This window comes from Cervus canadensis, chromosome 7 (genome assembly GCF_019320065.1).
Source record: "Cervus canadensis isolate Bull #8, Minnesota chromosome 7, ASM1932006v1, whole genome shotgun sequence".
Taxonomy (NCBI): Eukaryota; Metazoa; Chordata; class Mammalia; order Artiodactyla; family Cervidae; genus Cervus; species Cervus canadensis.
The window spans coordinates 73196031-73219829 of record NC_057392.1 but is presented as its reverse complement, the minus strand read 5'-3'; the positions used below and the strand labels follow the sequence as shown (position 1 = coordinate 73219829).

Genomic DNA, 23799 nt, shown 5'->3' with positions numbered 1-23799 from the left:
TGTATTCATATTTCTCTGTTGTTATGCTAATAATCCTCCCTTTGCTTGTTTTGGAAAGGGGTTGAATTGGAAATTGTCAATAGCTGTGAAAAGAACAATGGTGGTTGTTCCCATCACTGTGAACATGCAGTTGGTGGGCCCCGATGCTCCTGTAACCATGGATACCGGCTCGATTCAGATGAGAAAACATGCATAGGTAATGTATGGTGGATGCTATCTTCCTTCAGAGGTTGCCCTGGATTCATCTAGCCTTTTCTTCTCTAATACTTGGTGCTGTAATGTAGCCACAAATCTCAAACTACAAGTAAAATGAACAGTGTCTTTGGCTACTGGATAATGTAAAAGAAATATTTATTTACTAAGATATCATAGTGTTTCAAGAAACTTACTTTGAGTTAAAGGAGATTTAAAACTTATTAGTGATATATGTGACTTAACAGTTTTATTTCTGGAAAATATTCCAAGGCTTATCTAACCATCTAATGTAATTTGTAATTCAAAAACCAAATGCTGCCATCCTAATTCTTTCCACCTCAAGCAGAAGCTAATCATGTTCATTGGTTCTCAACTTGGTGTTAATTTGGGTACATGTTCAACTTTGACATGGCAGGTAGCTACATTCCAAAAGCAAACTTTAGAAGATATTATTCTTTGGAAAACCCAGCTCAAAGCCATCGGAAAGGACAACTTTTTCAACATATTATTAAATCATATCACAGGAGACAATGAGAAGAATAAATTCCACCCCAGCTTGCTTCATAGTGAAATGTTTAATCTAGAACTTCTGAGAAAAAGGAATATCTACCAAAAATTGGGAGAGTGAGCATCTTTAGTGTTCCTACTCCTGCAAGAAATTTCCCCAACATCACTCTATCCCTCTTTCTCAGCCTCCCTATTGTTAGAAGCAGCTATTATGCCTCAGACTTTCCTGGAATACTGTTGCATTTTTTAAAAAGCTCTTGAATGAAAGAGCATGTTTTCCTTTATTTACATAACAGACTTCCCAAGGTGAAGTTTCCTACAAATCTTACAGACCTCAGCCCGGCCAGGTATCCGCACATAGTAGTCACTCAGCAATACGTTGGGGCTTCCCAGGTCATACAGTGGTAAAGAATCCTCTTGCCAATGCCGGAGGCGCAGGAGACTCGGGTTTGATCCCTGAGTTAGGAAGATGCCCTGGAAAAGGAAATGTCAACTCACTTTGCTATTCTTGCCTAGAAAATTCCATGGATAGAGGAGCCTGACGGGCTACAGTCCATGGGGTCGCAAAGAGTCAGACAGAACTGAACTACTGAACATGAACATCAAACTAAACTACTATGTGCCCTGGGTCTGAGAGCACCTACAAGCCTTTAAAACAACCTGTCATCATTTGAGAATTAGGATACCCTATTTGCATGTTTTCTTTTGTGATATTTTATATCACCTTTCTTAAAAATTATGATATGAGTACCCAAACAAACAAACAAAAACAAACTTTGACCATCTCATGCTACTCAGTGTGGTTCAAAATAAATTGAAGTACCGTAAGTGAAGAGGTGAATTTCAAAAACCTAAGTTGTTGGGATTTTTTTAGTTTGGCACTAATGTGACAGTGAACTTTAAGGGATTTTAAAGTATTTGGGTTTCATAAATTTTTAAACCAAAACAATATCTTTGCTTGTTATTTCTTAATCCAACATTACCTTCTGCATTTTTCTCAGAATCTACAGTGGTTAGCTTAATGAAGCCAGTTGCTTGCCTTGCACCTTCTTATGTAATGAAAAATATGCTTACAGATTTCTACCTTGCTAACATTTGGATGTCTGGAAAAAATTAAGAATTTCTTTGCTTTTTTCCCTCCTCCCTTCTTCCCTCCCTCCCTTCCTTCTTATCCTTTCCTTTTGACTATTTGGTAAGGGAAACTGGAATTTTGTTAAGTCTTTTGTTTGCAGCTTATAATTTGATATCTTTCCTGATTCTTTGAAAAGTACAGTTTGGTAAAGTTCATATTTACAGCCAGAAAAAATTGCATCTGCCAGGGTCAAAATATAGAAAATTGCGTATTTATGAGATTTCAGCAGTCAACATGACGACGTTGTTTAGTTGATGGCTCAAGTTTATTTCATTTTCAATAAATAACACTCATTCCTAAAAACCAAATATTCTCTAGAGTAAAGGCAATGATTTGTTTGGAGTGTGCATATACATAGTCTGCCTACTTGCCTGAGAACAGATTATGGCCATGAATGCTTTGTAAAAACATTCATGCATGAGAGAAATGATTTTCTTTTTAGCTTATTTTAGAATCAACTTCTTCTTACATGAGAACATATAAATAAATGTGAAGATAAGTCATCTAGTCTGCAAATGGTCAGTCTTGCCTAAATGCAAGCATTTATTAAGGATAAAACCTAGTGATGTGTTAACACAGTTTGAAAGACAGCTACACAAAAAACACAAGTGTCTCACCAGCAATAAGTTCACTAAATTTAACAATTGGTAGTTATCAGAAAAAAAATTATTCTACTCTTTGGTGCTTTATCCAGTGACTATGTGTGGAAGACAGATACAGAAGATCAGGTTCTTTCAAGGTTTACTTTTGATGCTTTTCTGAAGTCATAGTTGAAATGTTTAATTGTTTTACTTGCTATAATTGATTCTGTATTTTTGATCAGGGCTAAATTTAAAATTTTTAAATTTACAGGTGAATTTCTCTGCAGTGTTGTAATATTTGGCATATTGGCCAATGTAGGAAAAATATGATCATCAGAGAGGCAGAGGAATTAAAAATAAGATCTTACCAAAAAAAGATCTGAGAAGGAATCAAGAAATTTAGGAAAACAGTGATACAGGTTTGAAGGGACAGGGCATTTTAAGAAAGGATGCATGGGATTTCTAATGAGTTCTATACATGAGACAAAAAATAGCCCCAGAGGAATGGTAAAAGAAGAAGAATCCAAAATGGATCATAAAATGATAGATTGAAGAACTCATTTTTCCAATTAATGTGATGTGATTGTGCTTCTTACTAGATAGAATAAGGAATCATGAGATGTATGTATTTAGAGGCTCTGGTGGTATATGAGAAGACTTTTTAAAAAAATCTTGAAATAAGAAACCACTCCTCCCCACAAAACTTAAAAAGTAATATTTTAACCCCAGTGTTCATTGCAGCAACTATTTACAATAGCTAGGACCTGGAAGCAACCTAGATGTCCATCAACAGATGAATGGATAAGGAAGTTGTGGTACATATAACACAATGGAATATTACTCAGCTATAAAAACGGAGTGTATTTGAGTCAGTTCTAATGAGGTGGATGAACTAGAGCCTATTACACAGAGTGAAGTAAGTTAGAAAGAGAAAGATAAATATTGTATATTAATGCATATATATGGAATCTAGAAAGGTGGTATGATGTTCCTACATGCAGCACAGCAAAGGAGACACAGAGATAAAGAATAGACTTTTGAACACAGTCGGGGAAGGAGAGGGTGGGAATATTTGAGAGAATAGCATTGAAACATATACATTAATACATTACCATATGTAAAATAGATAGCCAGTGGAAATTCAGTTTATGAAACAGGGAATGCAAAGCCCATGGTCTTTGATAAACTAGAGGGATAGGGTGGGGAGGGAGGTGGGAGAGGGGTTCAAGAAGGAGGGGACATATGTGTACCTAATGTGAATTCAGGTTGATGTATGGCAAAAACCATCCAATATTGTAAAGTAATTATCCTCTAATTAAAAAAAATAGATAAAAAAGATTTTAAAAGCAATGTTTTAGATAAAAAAACTGAAGTTTTAAATTTTTTGCCTTCTATATCCATGCTATGTAATCCAAAAGACAATGGAAGTTTTAATGTAAGGGAAAAAAATATAATCTAGAACTTTGTGAGTAGCACTGCTTGTGACATTTTGTAGGAGAAAGAATGTTTTGTGTCCAAATGACCTCCATTTAGATATTTTATGGTGACCCCTAACCATGGTTAATTGATTGCATTTTCTTTCCTTTCTCTTGTCTGCCTTTTCTTACATTGATACCCTTTCCAAGGTTAATTGAGACACTGATCTTTTATATATGTTCACGTAGTTATGGAGCAAAGGGATTTTTGTAAACTCAGCACTGACAGGCCACCCAACTTAACAGCTCAACAAAGCGGGTAGAATTGAAGGCCTATAGCCACAAACCCTGACCACACAGTTTCCAGATGTCTAGCAGTGGGCAATGAGTCTGTTCTACCCCTTAGCCAAATATATTACAAATGATTATCTCAAAACTTAGGATAAATAGATTATCCTTTGCTGAAAGGTTTCAGTTTGACCTATTCTGATTAATTTTTATTTTCCCTAGGGCAAATAAAGGAAGATACATGGCAGATTGTAGAATTCTAGAAGGACAGTGCCGAAGGAGACTTAAAGATCATAATTTAGAAAACTGTCTATCTGATAGGACACTCCAGGGTAATAGTGTCACCGATTATAGTAAAAACTCATCCCCATCAATGTATCATCGAAAAGTTCAAGCAAATGCCCTGAAATATTCTGTAATTTAACACATAATGTTTAAGATGCTTGTCTGTGCTCTCTTTGAATTGCCTTTAACCACTTGTCTTCCCAGTCCTGTGAATTCTTTTCCTTGGGAGCATTCTTTCATCCAAAGCTCTTAGAAGAACACACGCATAGGGGCCTAAGACTGCCTCCTTTTTGTAGCCATTATTCACTCAATGGAATATTTTAGCTCTGCTTCTCAAGCTGTTTTTTTTTTTTTTAATTGTTGTTCTTCAGGTTCTGTGTGTATTCAGCCAGATTGCTGTTTAAACAGGAAAAATAGCAGAGAGCTCTTTCCCTGTGCTTTTAAATGCATTTGGAGATTATTTACATGCTTTTCAAATAAATGCTAGGCATAGGAGAAGCATGTCAGAAACATTGATCCAAATGCAAGCCTCATTCTTTTTGTGTTATCATTTATTCAGTGTCTGTAGCCTGAGAAATAGAAAATAATTAGTAAAATGGTTTTAATTTAGAAGTGGGGCTTATCAGCATCTCTATAGGTGAATTAAATTCCTATCTCTTAAATAACAAAAATGTCCTTTCGCCCCTTTAGACCTTGATGAGTGTGACACTGGAGAAGCCTGCTGTGCCCAGTTCTGTATCAACTATTCAGGAGGCTATGAATGCAGTTGTCGGGAAGGCTTTCAGATCAGTTCTGATGGTTGTGGATGTGATGGTAAATTCCTGAGCTCTAACATGAAATCCGTGATGTGATGGGGCAATCAATGGAGGAATATCTGAGGCAGAGGGTTAGGGTGAGAAAGGCTTTCACCTTAAAGAAACTTGGATCTCTGTGGTCCAGCCACATACTATTGTATGAACTTTGGTGACACTAAGTGCTCTGAGCCTCAAATCCTCATCAGTAAAGTGAAGACAGTTATGGGGTTACTGGATAAATTAAGAAACCTAATCAATGTAAAGGGCCTGCTACTGTGATTGACATCAAGAAATCACTCAGCTAAAAGTAGCTATTATTATTATTATTATATTCATTGGTTCATAATCCCTTTTACCTAACTTAATACACATAGGCAAGTGAAAGATTCCAGCAAGCCATAGCATAATGCTATAGGAGTTGCTTTTGGTAATCTTGACTGGAAACTGAGTTGATTATTGAAAGTCATTTTAATTAGACAAGAGCAGCAAAAGGATTGCCAGTTTGAGCCATAGTATCAGATTCCTTTATATATCTGATGTTAATCTAGCTAATGCACGCTTCAAGATGAGTTATTCTATAATTTTCTAACTGATTTGTTGCTTACCTTTTAGAGGATTTCTAGCTGACAGATAAATTTTTATAATATCATGAAAGTGAAAGTGAAGTGAAAGTGTTAGTCACTCAGTGGTATCTGACTCTTTGCAACCCCATATATGTAGCCCACCAGGCTCCTCTGTCCATGGAATTCTCCAGGCAGGAATACTGGGGTAGGTTGCCACTCCCTTCTCCAGGGAATCTTCGTGACCCTGGCATTGAACCCAAGTCTCCAGCATTGCAGGCAAATTTTTTAGCATCCAAGCCATCAGGAAGGCCCCTATCATAGAGGAGTTTGAACTTAGTAAATTCACATTTTTGTGAAGGGCTCATATAAGTCATTGCTAAAAATTGCTTTACCAAGTTTACCCTAAATATATAATCTTTAAATTTTTATTTGTGGTCATTATTACCATTATTTTGAACCATATTTTTCTTGAAATCAAAGATGAGAATATTGTTATCTATTTCAATTACAGTCAAATTCCACAAGAAGACTTTAATGCCCCAGAGAAAATAGTGTTTCTTGGATTAAAGAAGCAAATTCTTAAATTCTGTTGAGGATGCTAGGTATGTTTCTTCACGTAGATGCCAAACTCCCCAGCCCTGCAGTGTCGATAACAACAAAGAACATACAACTATGATATCTATATATTCTAAACACAGTAGAACATATTACTACTTACACCTCCCATCCAATTAACAGGGCCAAAAAAAAATTGAATTTCATGTACCATCTGCTGTTAAACAGAGTGAGCCAAGAGATGATTATATGGCGAGAATATACATACTTGGGTACACACATCCAAATGGAAAAGGTGTCTACAATCTGAGGCCAGCCTAGAAACTCAGTTTCCTAAATGACCTTTTAGAATCATGAACACATTGACCAAAGCCTGGGCTTGGAGGTGAATTTAACACCAGTAAGTTGTATGAGATCTAAACCTAGGATTCTTCCATCTCTAAAATTCTCCACAAATCATGTACAAAATTATGCATTGAGTAAATGCTTTGCCATAGATGTTGAATAATTCAAGAGTGAATGAACATTCTGCTAAATGATACACAGCCTGAGACTATGTAAGTTTGAAATTCTTCATCAAAATCTTATGAACGAGATCTCAGAAAGACATTGTCTATGCATATGGATAAACGATGGTAAACTTGGAAATGAATAAAAGGAAAATAATTGGCAGGATATTCTTGAGGAAGAATTTGGGGTCAGGGAGATCCCCTGGAGTAGGAAATGGCAACCCACTCCAGTATTCTTGCCTGGGAAATCCCACGGACAGAGGAGCCTGGAGGGCTACAGTCTGTGGGGTCGCAAAGAGTCAGACACGTCTGAGCACACCGCACGCAGACACACACATGTTCTGCGTAGCAGTACTTTGTCATTGGTTAATAGAGGTGACAAATATGCCCATGAGTTCATAATGTCTATTTTATCTCCACACCGAAGAGCAGACATTGTTTGAATTTTCCTAGATGTGGATGAGTGTCTGGATGTCAGTATCATCTGTGACCAACTGTGCATCAATTCTGTTGGAACCTATGAGTGTTCTTGTGAGGAAGGCTACCAAATTGGAAGCGATGGGAAAACTTGCATCTGTAAGTCTCTGTGAAGAATTCTTTCAAATCTCTTCTAAATGACTTCAGCCCTTGTCTTATTCTTCAGGAGCACGGAGACCATATATTCTTGAAATCAACCTGTCCTCCCCTTTCTCTCTTCACAGACTAAGATCTTTTCTTTTCCCCTTTTATTCTCCCTGTGGCCGTTTCCACTCTGTGCTTGCTGTGTCTCACCTTCATTTACAATAGACTGTTTGAAATGGTCTTCTCAAAGACTTTTACCTTTCAGCTGCCCCCTGCCTTGGCTATCTAGTTCAAACTCTTCTCATTTCTCTCGTCAACCCTTGCTCAGTTCTCCCTTCTTTTAACCAGCATGTGGAATCCAAGCATTTCTCTGTGTGGTCTTAGCTTTAGATGATGAACTAGAGGAAGAAGAAGAATTAGACATTGTGAGGTTTCCGGGTCTTCTATTCAAGAGCCCACCTCAACTGCTTCCTTATGTGGCCACCTCTCTGCCTCTCTCCCATGAAGATGAAGACAATGAGGAGGAGAGACAAGATATTCCAGGAGAACTGACTGATTTACACAGTGTTGGTGGGTAAATGAACATGTTTCATTATAATCACCTCTTCCCTCTATTTTTAGATAATTCACAGAATTTCTTTTATAGACAATTTTGTTATCAATATTTAATGCCAAATAAAAGTGTTTTAATGTGATATTGACAAGATACATGGGACCAAAATTACTTCTTCACAGCTCCCTATCAAATCCATCATCTCTTATCTTTCTTCCTTTTGCCAATAAAGGGTTGCTATGTATATATGAATGGACAAGGTGGTGCGGGGTGATGGAAATTTGATACAGTGAAATGGAGTTGAAAAATATATTTGAATTAGCATTGTGGAGACAAGAATTGGGGCCTTTTAATTCTAACAGTTTAAACTCAACTAGAAGTCATTTTTGTATAGTTAAAATTTACTTCAAATAGCCTGAAAATCTAGATCCTTTTTAAATTTTAAAATGCAGAGAACCAATGGTTCAATATGCTCAAATGGACCAAGAAAAAATATCTTTACAAATGTGCACAGTTTTTCTTATATATCCACTCAACAGAACTCAAGCATCAAATCACTTCTGATCAAAATAAATTAGCATAACTTCTTTCAAAAGTAACAGTTTGCAGCCAGCCTGCTGCTGCTTTTTCTTTTCTTTGTAAGACAGAACTGCTCTTTTTGTTCTTCCTGTATTCCTCGTATTTTAAGAGCATCAAAGCTTAATGATTGCCTTAGAATGCTTCCAGTAAAATGAAGATTTGTTTATATGTGATGGTCAAACATAACATCAGTAATTGCATCTACATAAAGATAGAAGTGCTTTAATGTTTCTTAATCAAGCTTCTGATACTTGGGCTACTCTGTATCTGAACTGAAATAGTTCAGGGCTACCAGGGCAGTTAGGACTTGAGGGCCAAGGTCTAGAGAGAAGAGACATTCAGACAAGTGAGATGGACAGTCTGTGCTACATTTCGCCTTGAGCCATTTGCTAACGCATGGGCAGTGCAGACAGAGAAGCCAGGAAATCTACAGATAGCTGCTAAGAGGGTGAGGAGCTAACCACAGTTACCAGCAGTTTTGTGGTGCTAGGAGGCAGACTGAAATTCAGAATCTGCCAAGGTAGAGAAACCTCGCTAAACGTGACAGGCTTTCAACTGGGACATCTGAAAGACCCCATTGTGAAATGGGCAAAACTTAAAAACTAGTGAACCCACAATATGACCGAGTTTCATAAACATTATATTGAATGAAAGAATCTTGATATCAAAGAGTACATACTTACGATTCTATTCATATAAAGTTCAAAAATAAGGGGAAATATTCCATGGCAGTATAAATCACAATGGTGCTTAATTTGTAAGGCTAATGATTAAGAGTCATCAAATCACCTTTGATTTTTTTGTGATGCTGGTGATAATCTTTATCTTCATCTGGGAGGCTTTTACATGGGGTTGTTGACAATGTGGGGGAAAAGTCTGAAGGGTACATTTGAGTTTTGTGCATTTCTTTACCTGTATATTAAATCTCAGTAAAAAGGCTTACTTGGAAAAAAAAGAAAAAAAATTGTATAAAAAAGCCTAGAAGAAAACACACACACACACACACACACTAAAGTGCCGGGAACATTATTTCTGTGTTCAGAAATCAATGGTAATTTCTTTTCTTTTTTTTTTTTTTTTACTTTCTTAAAGATCCTAAGTATTTTTTAGGGATTACATTCCAAGGTCTGTTTTAAAAGGTATCTCTTTGCTTTATTATTTTTTTCTGTACTCTTTAGAAAATGTGCTCAAGGAGCATGTTTATTTGTTGGGGTAAATAAAGGGTTTCATCTCCATTTTCAGTGATGTAGATAGTACATGTAGGGTTCACTAAAACGGCGTCTCATTCCAATTTGTTTAGATCACACCTTTGGACAGGACTGCAGTTTGAGCTGTGAGGACTGCATGAATGGAGGCCGATGCCAGGAAGGAAAGAGTGGGTGTTCCTGTCCCGATGGCTGGGGAGGCATTCTTTGTAATGAAAGTAAGTAATACTTTGGAGCATTGGTGGAGGGTGATGAATTCTCCTTTTACTGCGGGTGAAATACTGGTGATGAGTTCTTTACATGTGTTCTCCCCAAAATGTTTTAACAAGATTAATGGTTGATATGGATGGGAAACCAATTTATTTGTTGTGCACAAAGAATGTCTATGAAGCACTGAGGTTTCAAACTGAACATGTGATTAAAATGGGAAATTTTGTGTTCCCTGGGAAACTTGATGTGCTATCTCTTGTTTATCCGTTGAACATGAAAGTTAATAAAGGATCCTAATATCCTCAGCCTGTAAAAATCCCTCCATTTAAATAAATCATTAGGCCCTGGCAAGCTACTCCCTGTGAAGAAAAAAGAGAGTAAAATGATTTGTGTTATGAAGTATAGTTAATGGAACTGCTTGGCTGTTGCCTCTTTTTGTTTGTGTTTTCTTATCTTTTTCTTTAAAACTTATGTAAGTATAGGCAATGACAATTTTAAGATTTTTATATAAGCCTCTCATGAGTTAATGTCAGTGATTTGTACAATAATACCTCCAATAAATGTTTTCCTTTATATTTTAAAGGGAGGTATATTTGCAGGTGCTATAACTGCCACGTAATAAAACTCAAATTTATTGACTACCTTTATTTCCTTTTTCTCTTTTTAAATTTCTCTTATAAATTTTTAATAAAAGAGTTTTCTTTGTGAATGGCTTGGAAGATGGTATGAGCAGATTTTTCTTTTGAAGCCCCTGAATATGGGAAGAAAGAGCACAAATATTGTTTCTACTATGAAATATAAAAGAAGCAAAACCTGGATTATAACATAGTGAAGTGGTTTCCCCAGAATTACTAGTTAGACTGCTGAGGACTTTCCTCAAGCATCACTCTGATCTTGTCTCCCTGCTGCCCAAACAGCTTCAGAAGTGTCCCATTTCCTGATACATAAAGCTTACGCTTCTAATCTAGTCACTGACAACCATCTATTCTCAGGCCCTCATAAATCCTTCTCTCTTTTTATCCACAGATCTGACCAGCTTATTATTTCCAACAAACTAAACTACTCACTACTTAATGCTTTCTACTTTTCAGCTTTGTGCCTTTTGCTAAACTGCCATCTTTGTCCATTGCCATTTATGGCATGAAGCTTTATTTGATGACCCTAGTCTAACAGCCATTTATATTTCTAGTGGGTTTAAAGCCTCTCTCTCTCCTCTTTGTCTATTTGTCTGTCTGTCTGTGTCCATCAGATTCAAGTTAGCTATGCTCCTCTTCTATTTCCCTTGCTAGCTTGGGAGCTTATTTACATGTTTCCAAATTGGAGGCTCCAGTGCATGAATGAATGAAGCTTTGTATTGAGACTCCAGCCATACTGATCGGCCACTTGGTATAGTCAACTATATAAAATGGATCAAATAAATTTGGGACTTCCCAGGTGGCTCAGTGGTGAAGAATCTGCCTGCCACTGCAGGAGACACAGACTTGATTCCTGAGTTGGGAAGATCCCCTGGAGAAAAGAATGGCAACCCACTCCAATTTTCTTGCCTGGGAAATCCCACGGACAGAGACTGGCAGGCTACATACAGTTTATAAGATTGAAAAGAGTCGATACCACTGAGCGACTAAGCACACACACACAAATCAATCTTGTTGCATGACTATTAGGAAGTAAATGTTAATACCCCTTATTGTAAATTTTGTTGGTAAATATGTGTCTTCCACACCCTTGATCCATAACATGTTAGCATGAGAAATAAAAGTAGAAATCTATTGCAAATCCATGAGAATAAAACATGTCTGACACAAAATTAATATACAAATGTTGAAAATGAACTTCCTGACAAAATGAAAATAACACAACCCCTTCTTTGGTTTTGGAAAAACTTGAGATTCTTTAAGTGTTCACATGGTCCTATAAAGGGTAGTCTGGCCCTGAAAGCAGAAATTTATATCTTCTTTCATTTTTTTTCTATAAAAATTAAAACAGAGCAATCCAAATTGGAAAGAAAAAAAATCATGATCACTAAATCTTTGACAAAAAGGGAAAGTGAGGATATTTTCTTAAAAATCCCTGTAAACTATAAAAATGGAAATGACCAATCATTCATCACTAATATTTCTAAGAGTACCAGCTCTTCTTATGTAGCAAGAGACATACAAAAAATTCTTCAGGGATCTGGAAAGTTAGTTTTCCCATTGGTTAGATCTAACCCAGTATCTTTAGTGGTCTATAATGAAAATGTCTACTTGGATGTTTTAGGAATTTCTCCAAGTAGTTACAAAGGAAACAACTGAAAAATTACTACATATTAATTTTAACAGCACACTTTAGGACTCCATTTCTTTTAAAGAGATTTCACATTGACAATCTTCTTTGTTATTGTGAGGGATCTCTCCAGTAGAAAGAGAAGACTAAAGTATTTTCATATAACAAATGAATGGACTATGTATTACATGGAAGGGAAGATTCATGACTTTTTCCAAATCATCCAGCTATGGTTTGGGACATGTTTGGTTTCAAGTTTTCTTCTCTAGATAAATGCTCTCTTTGATGTTAATGAAGTATTTAGCAAATCCATGATCCCCTGGATTAAGAAAGGGCAACCGACTCCAGTATTCTTGCCTGAAAAATTCCTTGGAGAGAGGAGCCTAGCCCTGGGGTTGCAAAGAGTCAGACATGACTGAACACTCACATGCATGCACACACTCTGTGATACCATATTCTTTTTGTGGGAGAGAAGACCCTGATGCTGGGAGGGATTGGGGGCAGGAGGAGAAGGGGACGACAGAGGATGAGATGGCTGGATGGCATCACCGACTCGATGGACATGTGTTTGAGTAAAATCCGGGAGTTTGTGATGGACAGGGAGGCCTGGTGTGCTGCAATTCATGGGGTCGCAGAGTCGGACACGACTGAGTGACTGAACTGAACTGAACTGAAGCAAGTGATGGTGTTGGTGTGCTGATGAAGATGCCTTGCTGTAACCCAGATACTGTGCAAGCTACTTAAACTTCCTTAGCTTCATTTTCCAGATGTATATATATTTAAAATGTGTAGTCTTTAGTTGCTATAAAAATTCAAAGACTTACTACATGTAAATTAGTAATGCAGGTCTCAACCATGTCTGTTGCCAGTTTATTTCTTTATTACTCCTTTTTTTCCCCTTTCCTGTTCCTTTCCTTGTCATAGTAACCACAGGCTTGGAAGCAAAGAAAAAAGTGAGTTAGAAATCAAGTTTCCATATTAGCATCTGGAATGGTGTAGGGGGGGTGGATAGAGGAGGTAATAAAAATGTAGTTTTATAGTATTTAGCCAATGATGATAAAATGTCAATTTAAATGGCTACTGAAATGATCTCAACAGCTGTACTTACTCAAGCTTAAAATCATAGGCATTTTCCACACCGTGTTTATTTTTAATGGAATACTAAGCACTTCCCCCCAAAACAGCAAACCAAAGAAAACAATTGCTTGTCTTCGTCAGTCTTGGATGGTGCAGAATACCTTGGAATCCTCAAGATAGTCTTAGTTACATTCATTTCTGGTTAAAAACACATGGCTCTTCTTTCCTACATTTTCTTCCTATTTTTCAAAATGGAAGATGCAATTTGTTTCTCATTAGGGTTAGTGACATCTATACAACAAAAATGTTTATGTAGTTCTGAAAAATGTGAGGGTAAGAGTTTAAGGAGCAAGGTAAATTTTGCATGTAAACCTTGTTAGCAGTTCTCTGGTCAGCATCATTTTAACTACCTGTACCAGTAATTCCCCCAGGAATGATGAACAGGCCAGAGATGACTCCTGCGTCTGCAAGTTACAGAGATTTTAATTACCGAGAATCAATTCTAATAGACAATCTTTTTCCCCTCTCTATTTGTGTCACAATGACAGTATTACACTGCATATTCACCTTCATGTTTTCTTCATAGCTCATTCCCCAGAGACCAGTGTGAGAGAGTATGATGACATCTGTGATTGTCAGAATGGAGGCACCTGTTACCCTCTGACTGGGCGATGCAAGTGCCCCCCAGGGGTTCATGGGAAAACCTGTGGAGACGGTAGGAATGTCTGGTCCTGTGAGACAACTCTTTAAGTTCTTGAGGTTTCTAATAAGAAATAGAATAAAAGCTGAGTCTGTATTTTTCAAGGTGGGCTTTTCTGAAGACATAAAGGGCTGTGTGTGTGTGTGTGTGTGTGTGTGTGTGTATACACAAGAGCACACAATTGCTTTGACTGATAAATGCATAACAGAACAAAATAAGTGGTACTTAAATCTCCAGCTGTGATCCAAGCAGGATGAATCCTGATACAGATAAAGCCTTGTCTCATCCACTGAGCAAAACGTTGAGTTTGTGTGTGCAGGTTTGCACACAGGGGCTGGGGTGAATTGATTTGCTCTGCATACTAAAAGAAAGAAGAAAATGAAGCTCTTTGGACAAATCAGGGAGGATGTGAGATGAAAACCAGAAAAAGAAAGGAGAGGAGAGAGAGAGGAGAAATGATGCACGAAAAACTTACGAAATACCCATCCAATGAGTGCTGTGTGTGGATTTTTCATAGAAACCAATCAAGAAACCACATTTTCTACATGGGCTGATAAAACACACAAAAAGAAACTGCTTGTACAGTCCCAGGAGCTGAAGGCAGAGAGTCATGAAGATGTCAGTCTTCAGGGATTGCCAGAAATCATGGAGAGTTTATTAGATTTCACAGATTGTAGAACTGGGGAGATAGAAAAACCAAGTTTGCTCTCTGAGAGGTGCAGGAAGGCTCATGCTCACACCCTAGTTACTTATCCACCAATTTTTATTCATTTATTCAAATATATGTATTAAGTGTTGCAAGACACTGTGCCAGGCTTTATGATATGTTAAGAAAACAAAAATGAAACAGACCCTGGCCCTTCCTCATGGAACTTATAGTCTTGTTCAAAGCAGATATAGGTTACACATGTTGGTAGGTATTTCAGGTTAAATCTTGCCGTGTGCTTGGAGGTTGAACCGTGAGGGCCATGCAGACTGTGTGAGCCAGGAACGACTTGTAGAGAAGTGACCCTTAAGCAGAAGCGTTCAAAATGAGGAAACATCGAGCCAGGCAAGAGAGAAGGAAGAGCGCTGCAGACTCAGGGGGCCACGTGTGACCCGACTCACAAGGGAGAAAGAATGGGGTGATTTAGGGGTGCCTGAGAGGGATCTGCTGATGGAGCCGAAGTCAGGGAGATACTAGTGCAACATAAGGTCAGCCAGCACAGGGGCTCATTTCTTCTTACATTTGGAGTTACATTACTGACAGCAATGGCAAGTCATTGTAGAATTTGGGGCAAATGATATAAAATCATAGGGGTAGTTTTTAAAAGATCTCTTTAGTCTCTTGATTAATCAGATTAGAAACATCTTACCTTTTGCAGTCTCCTTATCTTATGTAACAATAGCTCTAGTGAGGTTTGCATGTGGGCAAATATTCACTTTGTTTGTCTTTCTACCCTCCAGGATGCCCAAAAGGATTCTTTGGGAAGAATTGCAAGAGGAAATGTAACTGTGCCAACAATGGCCATTGCCACAGGGTATATGGAGCCTGTGTGTGCGAGCCAGGGCGCTATGGGAGGTTTTGTCATTTGAGTAAGTCTGAGGCACTAAATTTTCTCTGTGTGTGAAGCAAGAAAACTCAGAAAATTACTGAAAATATTTAATGTCAACTTAAAGAAACATCCAGCATCAGAGTTGTGAACTTAAGTTTTAATCAAGGTCTTGCTGAAGACTAGAGCCCAGGAGACAGCCACTCAGTTCTGAGGAAACTGCTCCAAGGAAGTAAGGGAGAAGCCAATTTATTTACATATATTTGTATCCTCCCTTGAGCTTGCCAGGTGACTCAGTGGGTAAAGAATCTACCTGCAATGCAGGAGATGCAGGAGACACGAGTTCCATCCCCGAGTTGGGGAGATTCCCTGGAGGAGGGCATGGCAATCCACTCCAGTATTCTTGCCTGGAGAATCCCATGGACAAAGGAACCTGGTGGACTATAGTCCATTGGGTCACAAAGAATCAGACATGACAAGTGCTGAGTGCACATGTGCACACTAGCTGCCCATACTCATCTCATTTAATTTTAGGGTTGACTTAATTGGTACCACACCTGTTGTGTGATATTATACATTATTATTTATTTATGTAAAGTAAAATGCCTTATATATTATTAAGGAGGAAGTGCAATAATATGAAATACCCTGTATATTTTTAGTGTTATCACCAAGTTATATAAATCCATCTGTCTGTAAATATTTTAAGGTAATTAAAAAAAAAATAAGACTCTACTAAAAAAATGTATGTTGTTGCTCAGTTGCTAAGTCATGTCTGACTGTGTGTGTGTATATATATATATATGTATATATAAACATGTTGATAAAAGAATCTGGCTTTTTGAAATTCTTCCTAAGATATGCATCTAACCATCTAAGGGCATGTTTTTCCAAAGCACAGAGTGCCTCATCGTGTTTTTCATCCTGAATTTCTCAGAGTTTACTGTTCATAAGCAGCTTCAATGGGTTAGGACTTAACTCTTGTGGAACAAAATGGTGAGCAGCACATCTTTGTTCTGTATTTACATCAGACAAAGGAAGAAAGTAAAAAGCATAGTGTATTTTATACAGTCATATTATATACATATCACAATTTTTGTTTTAGTCTTTATTTAGCCTCCTTACATTATAGAATCTATATTTTGATGAGTGAAAAAAAAATATTCTGAAGTCTTTTTCCTAGTTAGTGTTTACCTTACTTATTGAGAGGAAGATGTTAATAGTTCATTTAAGTGGACATTCCACACTTTACGGAAATTAAACATCAAAAATCCAATACACTGAGTTCTAGTGCAAAAGAAAATTCCCTAAAATGTCTAAATCATGCTGTTCAGTTTTTATTTGTGACCAGCAATCACATACTGCCAAAGATGCAAGAAAACACAATCACCAGGAAGTGTTTCAGCTCATCAGTAACTTCTAAGCTCTCTCCTACTGGGACAGCTCTGGGTGCCCACCTTAACATCCCACCTTGAAACTGTGCAAGTCCTTGTGAACCTGAAACCCGTCTGCACCTCACTCTCCCACCTATTCCATAGTCACACCTTTGAAAATCCTTCCTGAGTGAACCTCAGTAATACCATGACCTGTGTAAAATATCAGAGACCTTTTAGAGTCCTACATTGTATTTTTAGTTGAATGTCCATGGACCTTATCTATTTTAGAAAAGGCATACCCCTTAAAAACAGAACAAGTAGTGAATTCTCCAATAAGAGAGCCAGTGAAGGCTTCATTGAAAAACAAGTCTAGGTCCAAAGCTCCAAAATTTTGACCACCCAATGGGAAGAGCTGACTCATTGGAAAAGACCCTAATGCTGGGAAAGATTGAGGGCAGGAGGAGAAGAGGGCAGCAGAGGATGAGATGGTTAAATAGCATCACTGACTCAATGGATATGAATTTGAGCAAACTCCAGGAGATAGTGGAGGACAGAGGAGCCTGGTATGCTACAGTCCATGAGGTCACAAAGAGTCAGATATGATAGCAGTGAACAGCAACAGCATGAGAAAAGGTATGCACAAGGAACAGAGAACCAAAGAGGAGAAGACATGGGCAAATGAGAACAATGCAGGTGCTGACGGTGTATCCCAAAGCATTGGATACCTCCTAGAACAAACCTAGAAACAAAGATAGCATAATTTCTGTTATTGTTCCAAGGTAAGAGGATTCACCACATTTTAAAGTAATAATTCTTTAATTTTTCATAAGCTAATATCAGATATTTTGGTGAAAAACATTAAAATCATAACTCATCTGCTCAAAAATTTAAAAAGCAGATGGTGGTGGTGGCAATGGTGGTTAGCATTGGGAATGTGATCCTCTTTAGAAAACACATACACATTCCAGGTCTTCAGGACTCTTACTGCTCAGACTTGAGGCTTCATTTATTAATGCCATTTGCCTGGCCCTAAGAGGCTTGAATTTGCAATCCTACATTAGTTTTCTAGTCCTGTCACAGTGAAGTACCACGAATTGAGTGTTTTAAACGACAGAAATGTATTGCCTCCTAGTTCTGGAGGCTGGAAGTCTGGGATCAAGGTGCTGGCGGGCCACATACATTCCTCTGCAGGCACCAGGGGAGGAACCGCACCAGGCCTCTCTCCCCTAGCTTCCTGTCCCGAACTCCAGTATTCTCATGGCATTCTCCCTCTGTGAGTGCCCCCTGTCCAAATTTCTCCTATTGATAAGGACAGGAGTCATATCAGACTATAAGTCCAGCCCACTTCAGTATGACCTCATCTTAATGAATTATGTCAGCAGCAGCACAATTTCAAATATGACCTCACCTTAACTAATTATATCAGCAAAGACATAATTTCCAAATGTGGTCACATTCTGAGGTACTAGAAGGAAGTACTTAAACATGTGCATTTTTGGAGGACATGTTTCAATGCATGGCAAACCCTGAGAAAATGCTAGATTGCCAACAAAAAATTTCTTCTTCCACTTTTTCCTTTATTTCATTCCCCAGTACTATGTTCTTAATATACTCAATTGTCACATTTAAGTATTCCATGGTATGAGTTGTCCACTGAACCCCTGTTCTGCAAGCTGAACCAGAAAGAGTAGGGCCTGGAAACCAATCTAGGAAAATGAGCACTGGAGAGTGGCAAGAAGTCCACATCAAGGAAGACAATAGCTCTGAAAGCTGCTAGGGGTTGGGGAGTCTAGGAAAAAACTCAACACTTAGAAGATGCAGGAAGGATGAGGAAGTATCATCCAAATAGGATACTATTAACAGTGAAAAGGGGCCCTGTTGATAATTCTGTTCTGCTTTAGGGGGTAACTCTGTCCCTGGTAACTGAGACAAAGACCACCCTCCATAGTGGATTGTAACCACCACTTCAGATTACCTCTGCTAATAATAGCACAAATTAGCAGATGCTCATAATTTCCATCTATCAAGAAAGTCAAGTGGTTTTTTTTGTTCTTACCAAGCAATTTTCCACAGCAAAGCCTATACAGGTATATAATATAATTTGAGCCTGGAGGGCACTTGAAAGATCTTTTATTTGAGTCCCTTAGACTCCTCTAATGTGGGAGAAAAAAATTGTCAGTTATATTTTGGAAAGGAAATTGAAGCACTATAACTCCTCAAAAAGATAACTAAGATAATTTTACGTTTTCCTGAATGCAAAGGTGGGACTTTCTCAAATTAGAATTCCTGTGCTGACTAGCATAACTAAAACTCAACAGCACGGGGAAAATGATGAAGGAAAGGGAGGCACCATTTGCCAAAGATGTGGCCAAGATAATGGTGCTGTCAGGATGAAGGTTTTGGGTCATCTACATGATGTAGAATTATTGCAGATTACCATATAATGAAAGGGAATGAAAACAGTGGCGAGCCTTCCCGTCAATGCTTGTCTATCTATCATTGCCAAGCTGCGAAAGGATGGATATGGGGCCTGGCAGGCGTCAGCAGCCTTTGGAGACTATAAACTACAGGCACCAATGGAGCACATTGAGAAGCAATTTCTCTCCCAGAAACACCAAAGCCTTTTAAGTAGTTCAGGCTTCACTGTTCACATCCAGTTGCCAAAAAGCACATGAATTGCTTGATTTGAAAGACATTTGTTTCCCTATTTTTTTGGCAGCCAGGATGATCCCCTTGTTTTTCCCATAATCAGGCCCCACAGAACTACATGCCTGTGCACTCACAATGTAAAAGGAACAAAGCATGGATTTCAGGTGACCGCTTTGCCTCAATCTGCTTGCAGACTGTCCCAAGGGGGTCTACGGAGCTGGCTGCTCTTCAGAATGTCAGTGCGTGGAGGAGAACACCCTGGAATGCAGTGCCAGAAATGGCAGTTGCACCTGCAAATCTGGTTACCAAGGCAACAGATGCCAGAGAGGTACAATTGGATGATAAATTTTCTTTCTTCTCTAATAACAATGCTCAGCTTTGGTTTAGCACCCTCCGATCATTAATTAGTTACTCCACCCTACCCAGGTCCTTGGGAAATCAGTAAACTTTATCAATCCCCTATTTGCAGGTGAGGAAACTGAGACAGGGGGGCAATAAAGCCATTTAACCTTGTCTTCTTAGCCTGTGATGTTAGCTGTCCCCTTGCTGGCTTGAGCAAGGGACGAAAGATCACATTGCAGAGAATCTTATCCTAAGAAGATGAGAGCTGGCCAATCACTTCTTTGAGCTGAGTTAATCAAGTAAGGGCTGCTAACTTTCAGAGTGAAAGAATCATCTTCTTTACATCTAAAGCTGGACAGCTCAAACAAATGCAGTGGAAACCATAGAAGCATTTTGAAAATTTTAAACATGATTATTAGTGTGCTCCTTTCTGAAATCTCTGTGAATAATTTCTTTGTAAATCTATAAATACGAAAGTTTGTATGCAGCATAATTCCAATGATAAGTAACATGTATAGATACATGCATGTGTAGGTGCATGTAAAATTTGGAAAAAGGTATTCCAAGATGTTAGTAACAGCTCTCTCTGGATTGTGGACTCAGGGAATGCTTCTCCTAAGGCATCTGCGTGGCTGTCTCATTTTCTCAAAATGGATTGTGTTACTTTTTTAGTGAATCTTGTCAGTACCATGCCACTCAAAATTGCAACCTGCAAGTCTCCTTGAACTTTTGTATTTTTCCAAAGTGCTTACCATCATCTAACATACCATATTTTCTAATTATTATTATGTCTAATGTTTATTGCCTGCACACTTCCTACTGGAAGCTGAGTCCCAACAAGGGAAGGGTAGCTATTTATTTATTTTTTACCAAAGTATCCCCAGACTACTAAAACAATCAGGGCATATAGAGGTTGCTCAATAATTACTATATTTTCTTAAATAAATATATAAACATGATTCAATAATTTTTATTCTTTTTCTCTTTATTCTCTTTATTCTTTTTCTCATATTATACATTATGAATTAAGCAGTTCTTACTATTTTATTTAAGGGAAATTATCACAGTGTTTATTTCCTTTTAGCACATATTAGGTCTGAACATATAAGTACGGTTATCACAACTAATGGCAAGTGTACTTTTTGCCTGTGAAGTGACCCAAAACAACCTTGTTTAAAATCAGGAGGCAATGATAGATTTGAATGGAAACCGTCATACTATTGGGTTCACTTACAGAGGCTGGGCCTGGGGTGGAAGGTTGTCCTTGACTCTTGTATATTACACGTTGCTGTTACATTATCATCTTCACAGGGTCTGCAGGGTTTGTCCAAGCTGACTGAAAGGGAATAAGGGTCTTCCGGGTTGACCTGTGGCTGTGGACCTGGTTGTGGAACTAGAGTACGTAAACAAGATTTTGTAGAGATTAGGGCTTTTTATGCAGCTGGAGGGACTTTCTAGGTAATGAGGAAGAGAACCTGAGGGAACAGAAGGCTGACATTATACAAATGCATTGAACATGGTATAAGAGTGGGTCCCATTCCAATACCTAAACCTCCTTCTGCTTCAACTGATTTTATGAGTCAGCCCCTCATTCATTTCCCTACTAAAGAAGTTGTACCCTAGAAGTCAACACATGGGAGACAATATCATATATACACACCTGGGTAAATTTAATTTATTCTGATAACATTTTCTCAAAGCAACTGCTGAATATACTATATTGGAAAATGCTTTTGAGATTCCCACTGTGAAGGAAAATGAGTTGAAAGTATATGTAAATCAGCAAAATAGAGAGATCACCATAGTCTCAGGAAAACATATTATTTTTTAATCAGATAACTTTGTCCAATTCTGATATTTTTGTCTAACCACAAAATGAAATTATGACTCAGACTGGAGCGGGTGAACAGGATCACCATGATTGGCAGCTAAAATGAAGGCAAGAAAAGCTCTCCAAATGTTGTTCATGATGAAAATCAGGCCTGTTGTTCTTCTTTCTCTTTTTTCAAAGAGTGAAGTAGCCCAAGTGCTCCTAGAGCCAGGCGTATCTTTAAAAATCTTGACTCCAGACCTGTGTCTAGATTGCAGATGAATGGTTAATTAAAGACTAAAATTGTTTCAATGGCACTAATGAACAGTGCTCTCCATAATCAGCACCGGGCCTTATTTAGCCCATCACTGATGACTTTTAAGAGCAGTAGAGCTGGTTTCTACACTAATCTGTGAAATAGCAAAAAAGAGAGAGAGGAAAAAAAAAATCAGCGTCTTTGCCTTGCTTTGATTAGTTTGTAGCCTGGGGTATTTTGGACCCCAGGTGCAAACAGACTTGACTATGGAGGACTCTGGCCCAGCAAGTCTCTTGTGTCTCTCTAAGGAGGTCTGTTAAGCCTTTGTGTCACCATTAAAAGGACCGATTTTTCTTAGACTAGTTCCATATTGGTGAAATTTTGAACTCTGATGGAACCCTAAGAGCTGGTTAATTGACATGAAAAGTGCTGAGTACTAGTAGTATCATCACAGAAGTTGGGTGTAGTGACTGAGAGCACCAATTTCAAAAGCCAGTTCTGATTCCAATACTGACATTGCTACTTATTAACCGTGACCCAGAATAAGTCACTTAACCTCTCCAAGTCTTAGTTTCTTATGTAAGTGGAGATAAAGTTGCTATGTCATATAGGGATTTTTATGAAAATGTCAGCTAATTTATGTAAAATGCTTGGCACAGAAGAAGTGATCAATAGAAGCCAAGAATGGTATGAACATCCTAAAATAATTAATAATTCTGTTATTCAGAAGCTCTGCCCAAGACTTGAAGATACTTGATAGCCAAATTTGGTTTTATGTAACTTTCTATAATTAGCACATGTTTAAGAAAGTCTCACTGTTTTCCCTGTGTTAAAAGCATGCTTTCCACCAGGTTTCAAATTCCAGTGGTTTCAATGGAGACTGAAACCTCTAACTGAGCCCTCAGTGGTCCCTGCAGTATCAGCCATCCTTTTCTAGTTCAAGAACATTCAACAAAGCAGCACAAGTCTCTCTGTCTCCCCCTTATACATTGCACAGTCTTATAAAATACAGAAATTACAAACCTCTGGAATGATTATTCTGGCTTAGAAAATAAACAAAGACTGGGAAAAGAGGGTTCAGGTGGAACAAATCCCAAGCACTCCACCTTCCAAGCTTCCTTTATAAATTATATCTCATTTCAGATCATGTTCTGTGCAACTGCCTCCAAAAATATACATCAAAATTGCTTCCATTGTTACAGTCTGAGAAACCACGTTTTCAGCAAAAAGCCAGGCTCTGTATGTGTGTTTCCAAAGTGACAAGATATGGCCTCAAGTTGATTTCTTCATGGAATATTTTGGAAGTGTGATAAATCCTTAGGAGCTACTCTGAATGCTTCTTTCTTTGCAGCTCAGTCACACACACACACACACATACACACACACACACACACACACACACACACACACACACACACACACATTTTCCTACTCATTTAGGCAACAGCAGAAATCTGGGACCACCTTGAGATTTATTACAAGGTGGTAATAAATAGCTCCTTTCTTTCTTTCTTGTTTTATTTTACAAGCCTGCCCTGATGGCCTCTGGGGACCAGCATGCCAGTTCTTCTGTGGACCCTGTGAGAATGGAGGTCAGTGCAACAAAGAAACTGGAAACTGTGACTGTCTTCCTGGTTACATGGGAAAAGCCTGTACCCTATGTAAGTTATTAACCTAGACTAGATGACCAGCAAAGTTATTAAAGTTGCTAGCTTTATAAATGCTTTTTCAAAACTGCTCTGTGAGCTACAGTGTAAGAGTGTATGTTCTAATTATCTATTATATTGAAAAACCTCAATATTTGGTACCAAATCCTGCCAACAACAACTTTGATTGTTTGGACTGATAAGATGATTCTCC

General features: G+C 38.1%; 1 protein-coding gene across 1 annotated transcript in view; it reads left to right on the top strand.

Moving 5' to 3' along the window:
* The window catches only part of LOC122444958 (EGF-like and EMI domain-containing protein 1), a 627705-nt gene that overhangs the window by 523697 nt on the left and 80209 nt on the right, over positions 1–23799 (top strand). The window contains exons 9-17 of the mRNA XM_043473804.1: positions 59–196; positions 5094–5216; positions 7278–7400; positions 7770–7955; positions 9809–9940; positions 13861–13989; positions 15421–15549; positions 19725–19859; positions 23469–23600. Coding sequence (XP_043329739.1) covers positions 59–196; positions 5094–5216; positions 7278–7400; positions 7770–7955; positions 9809–9940; positions 13861–13989; positions 15421–15549; positions 19725–19859; positions 23469–23600 — 1227 coding nt within the window. The remainder of the gene's footprint in view (positions 1–58; positions 197–5093; positions 5217–7277; positions 7401–7769; positions 7956–9808; positions 9941–13860; positions 13990–15420; positions 15550–19724; positions 19860–23468; positions 23601–23799) is intronic.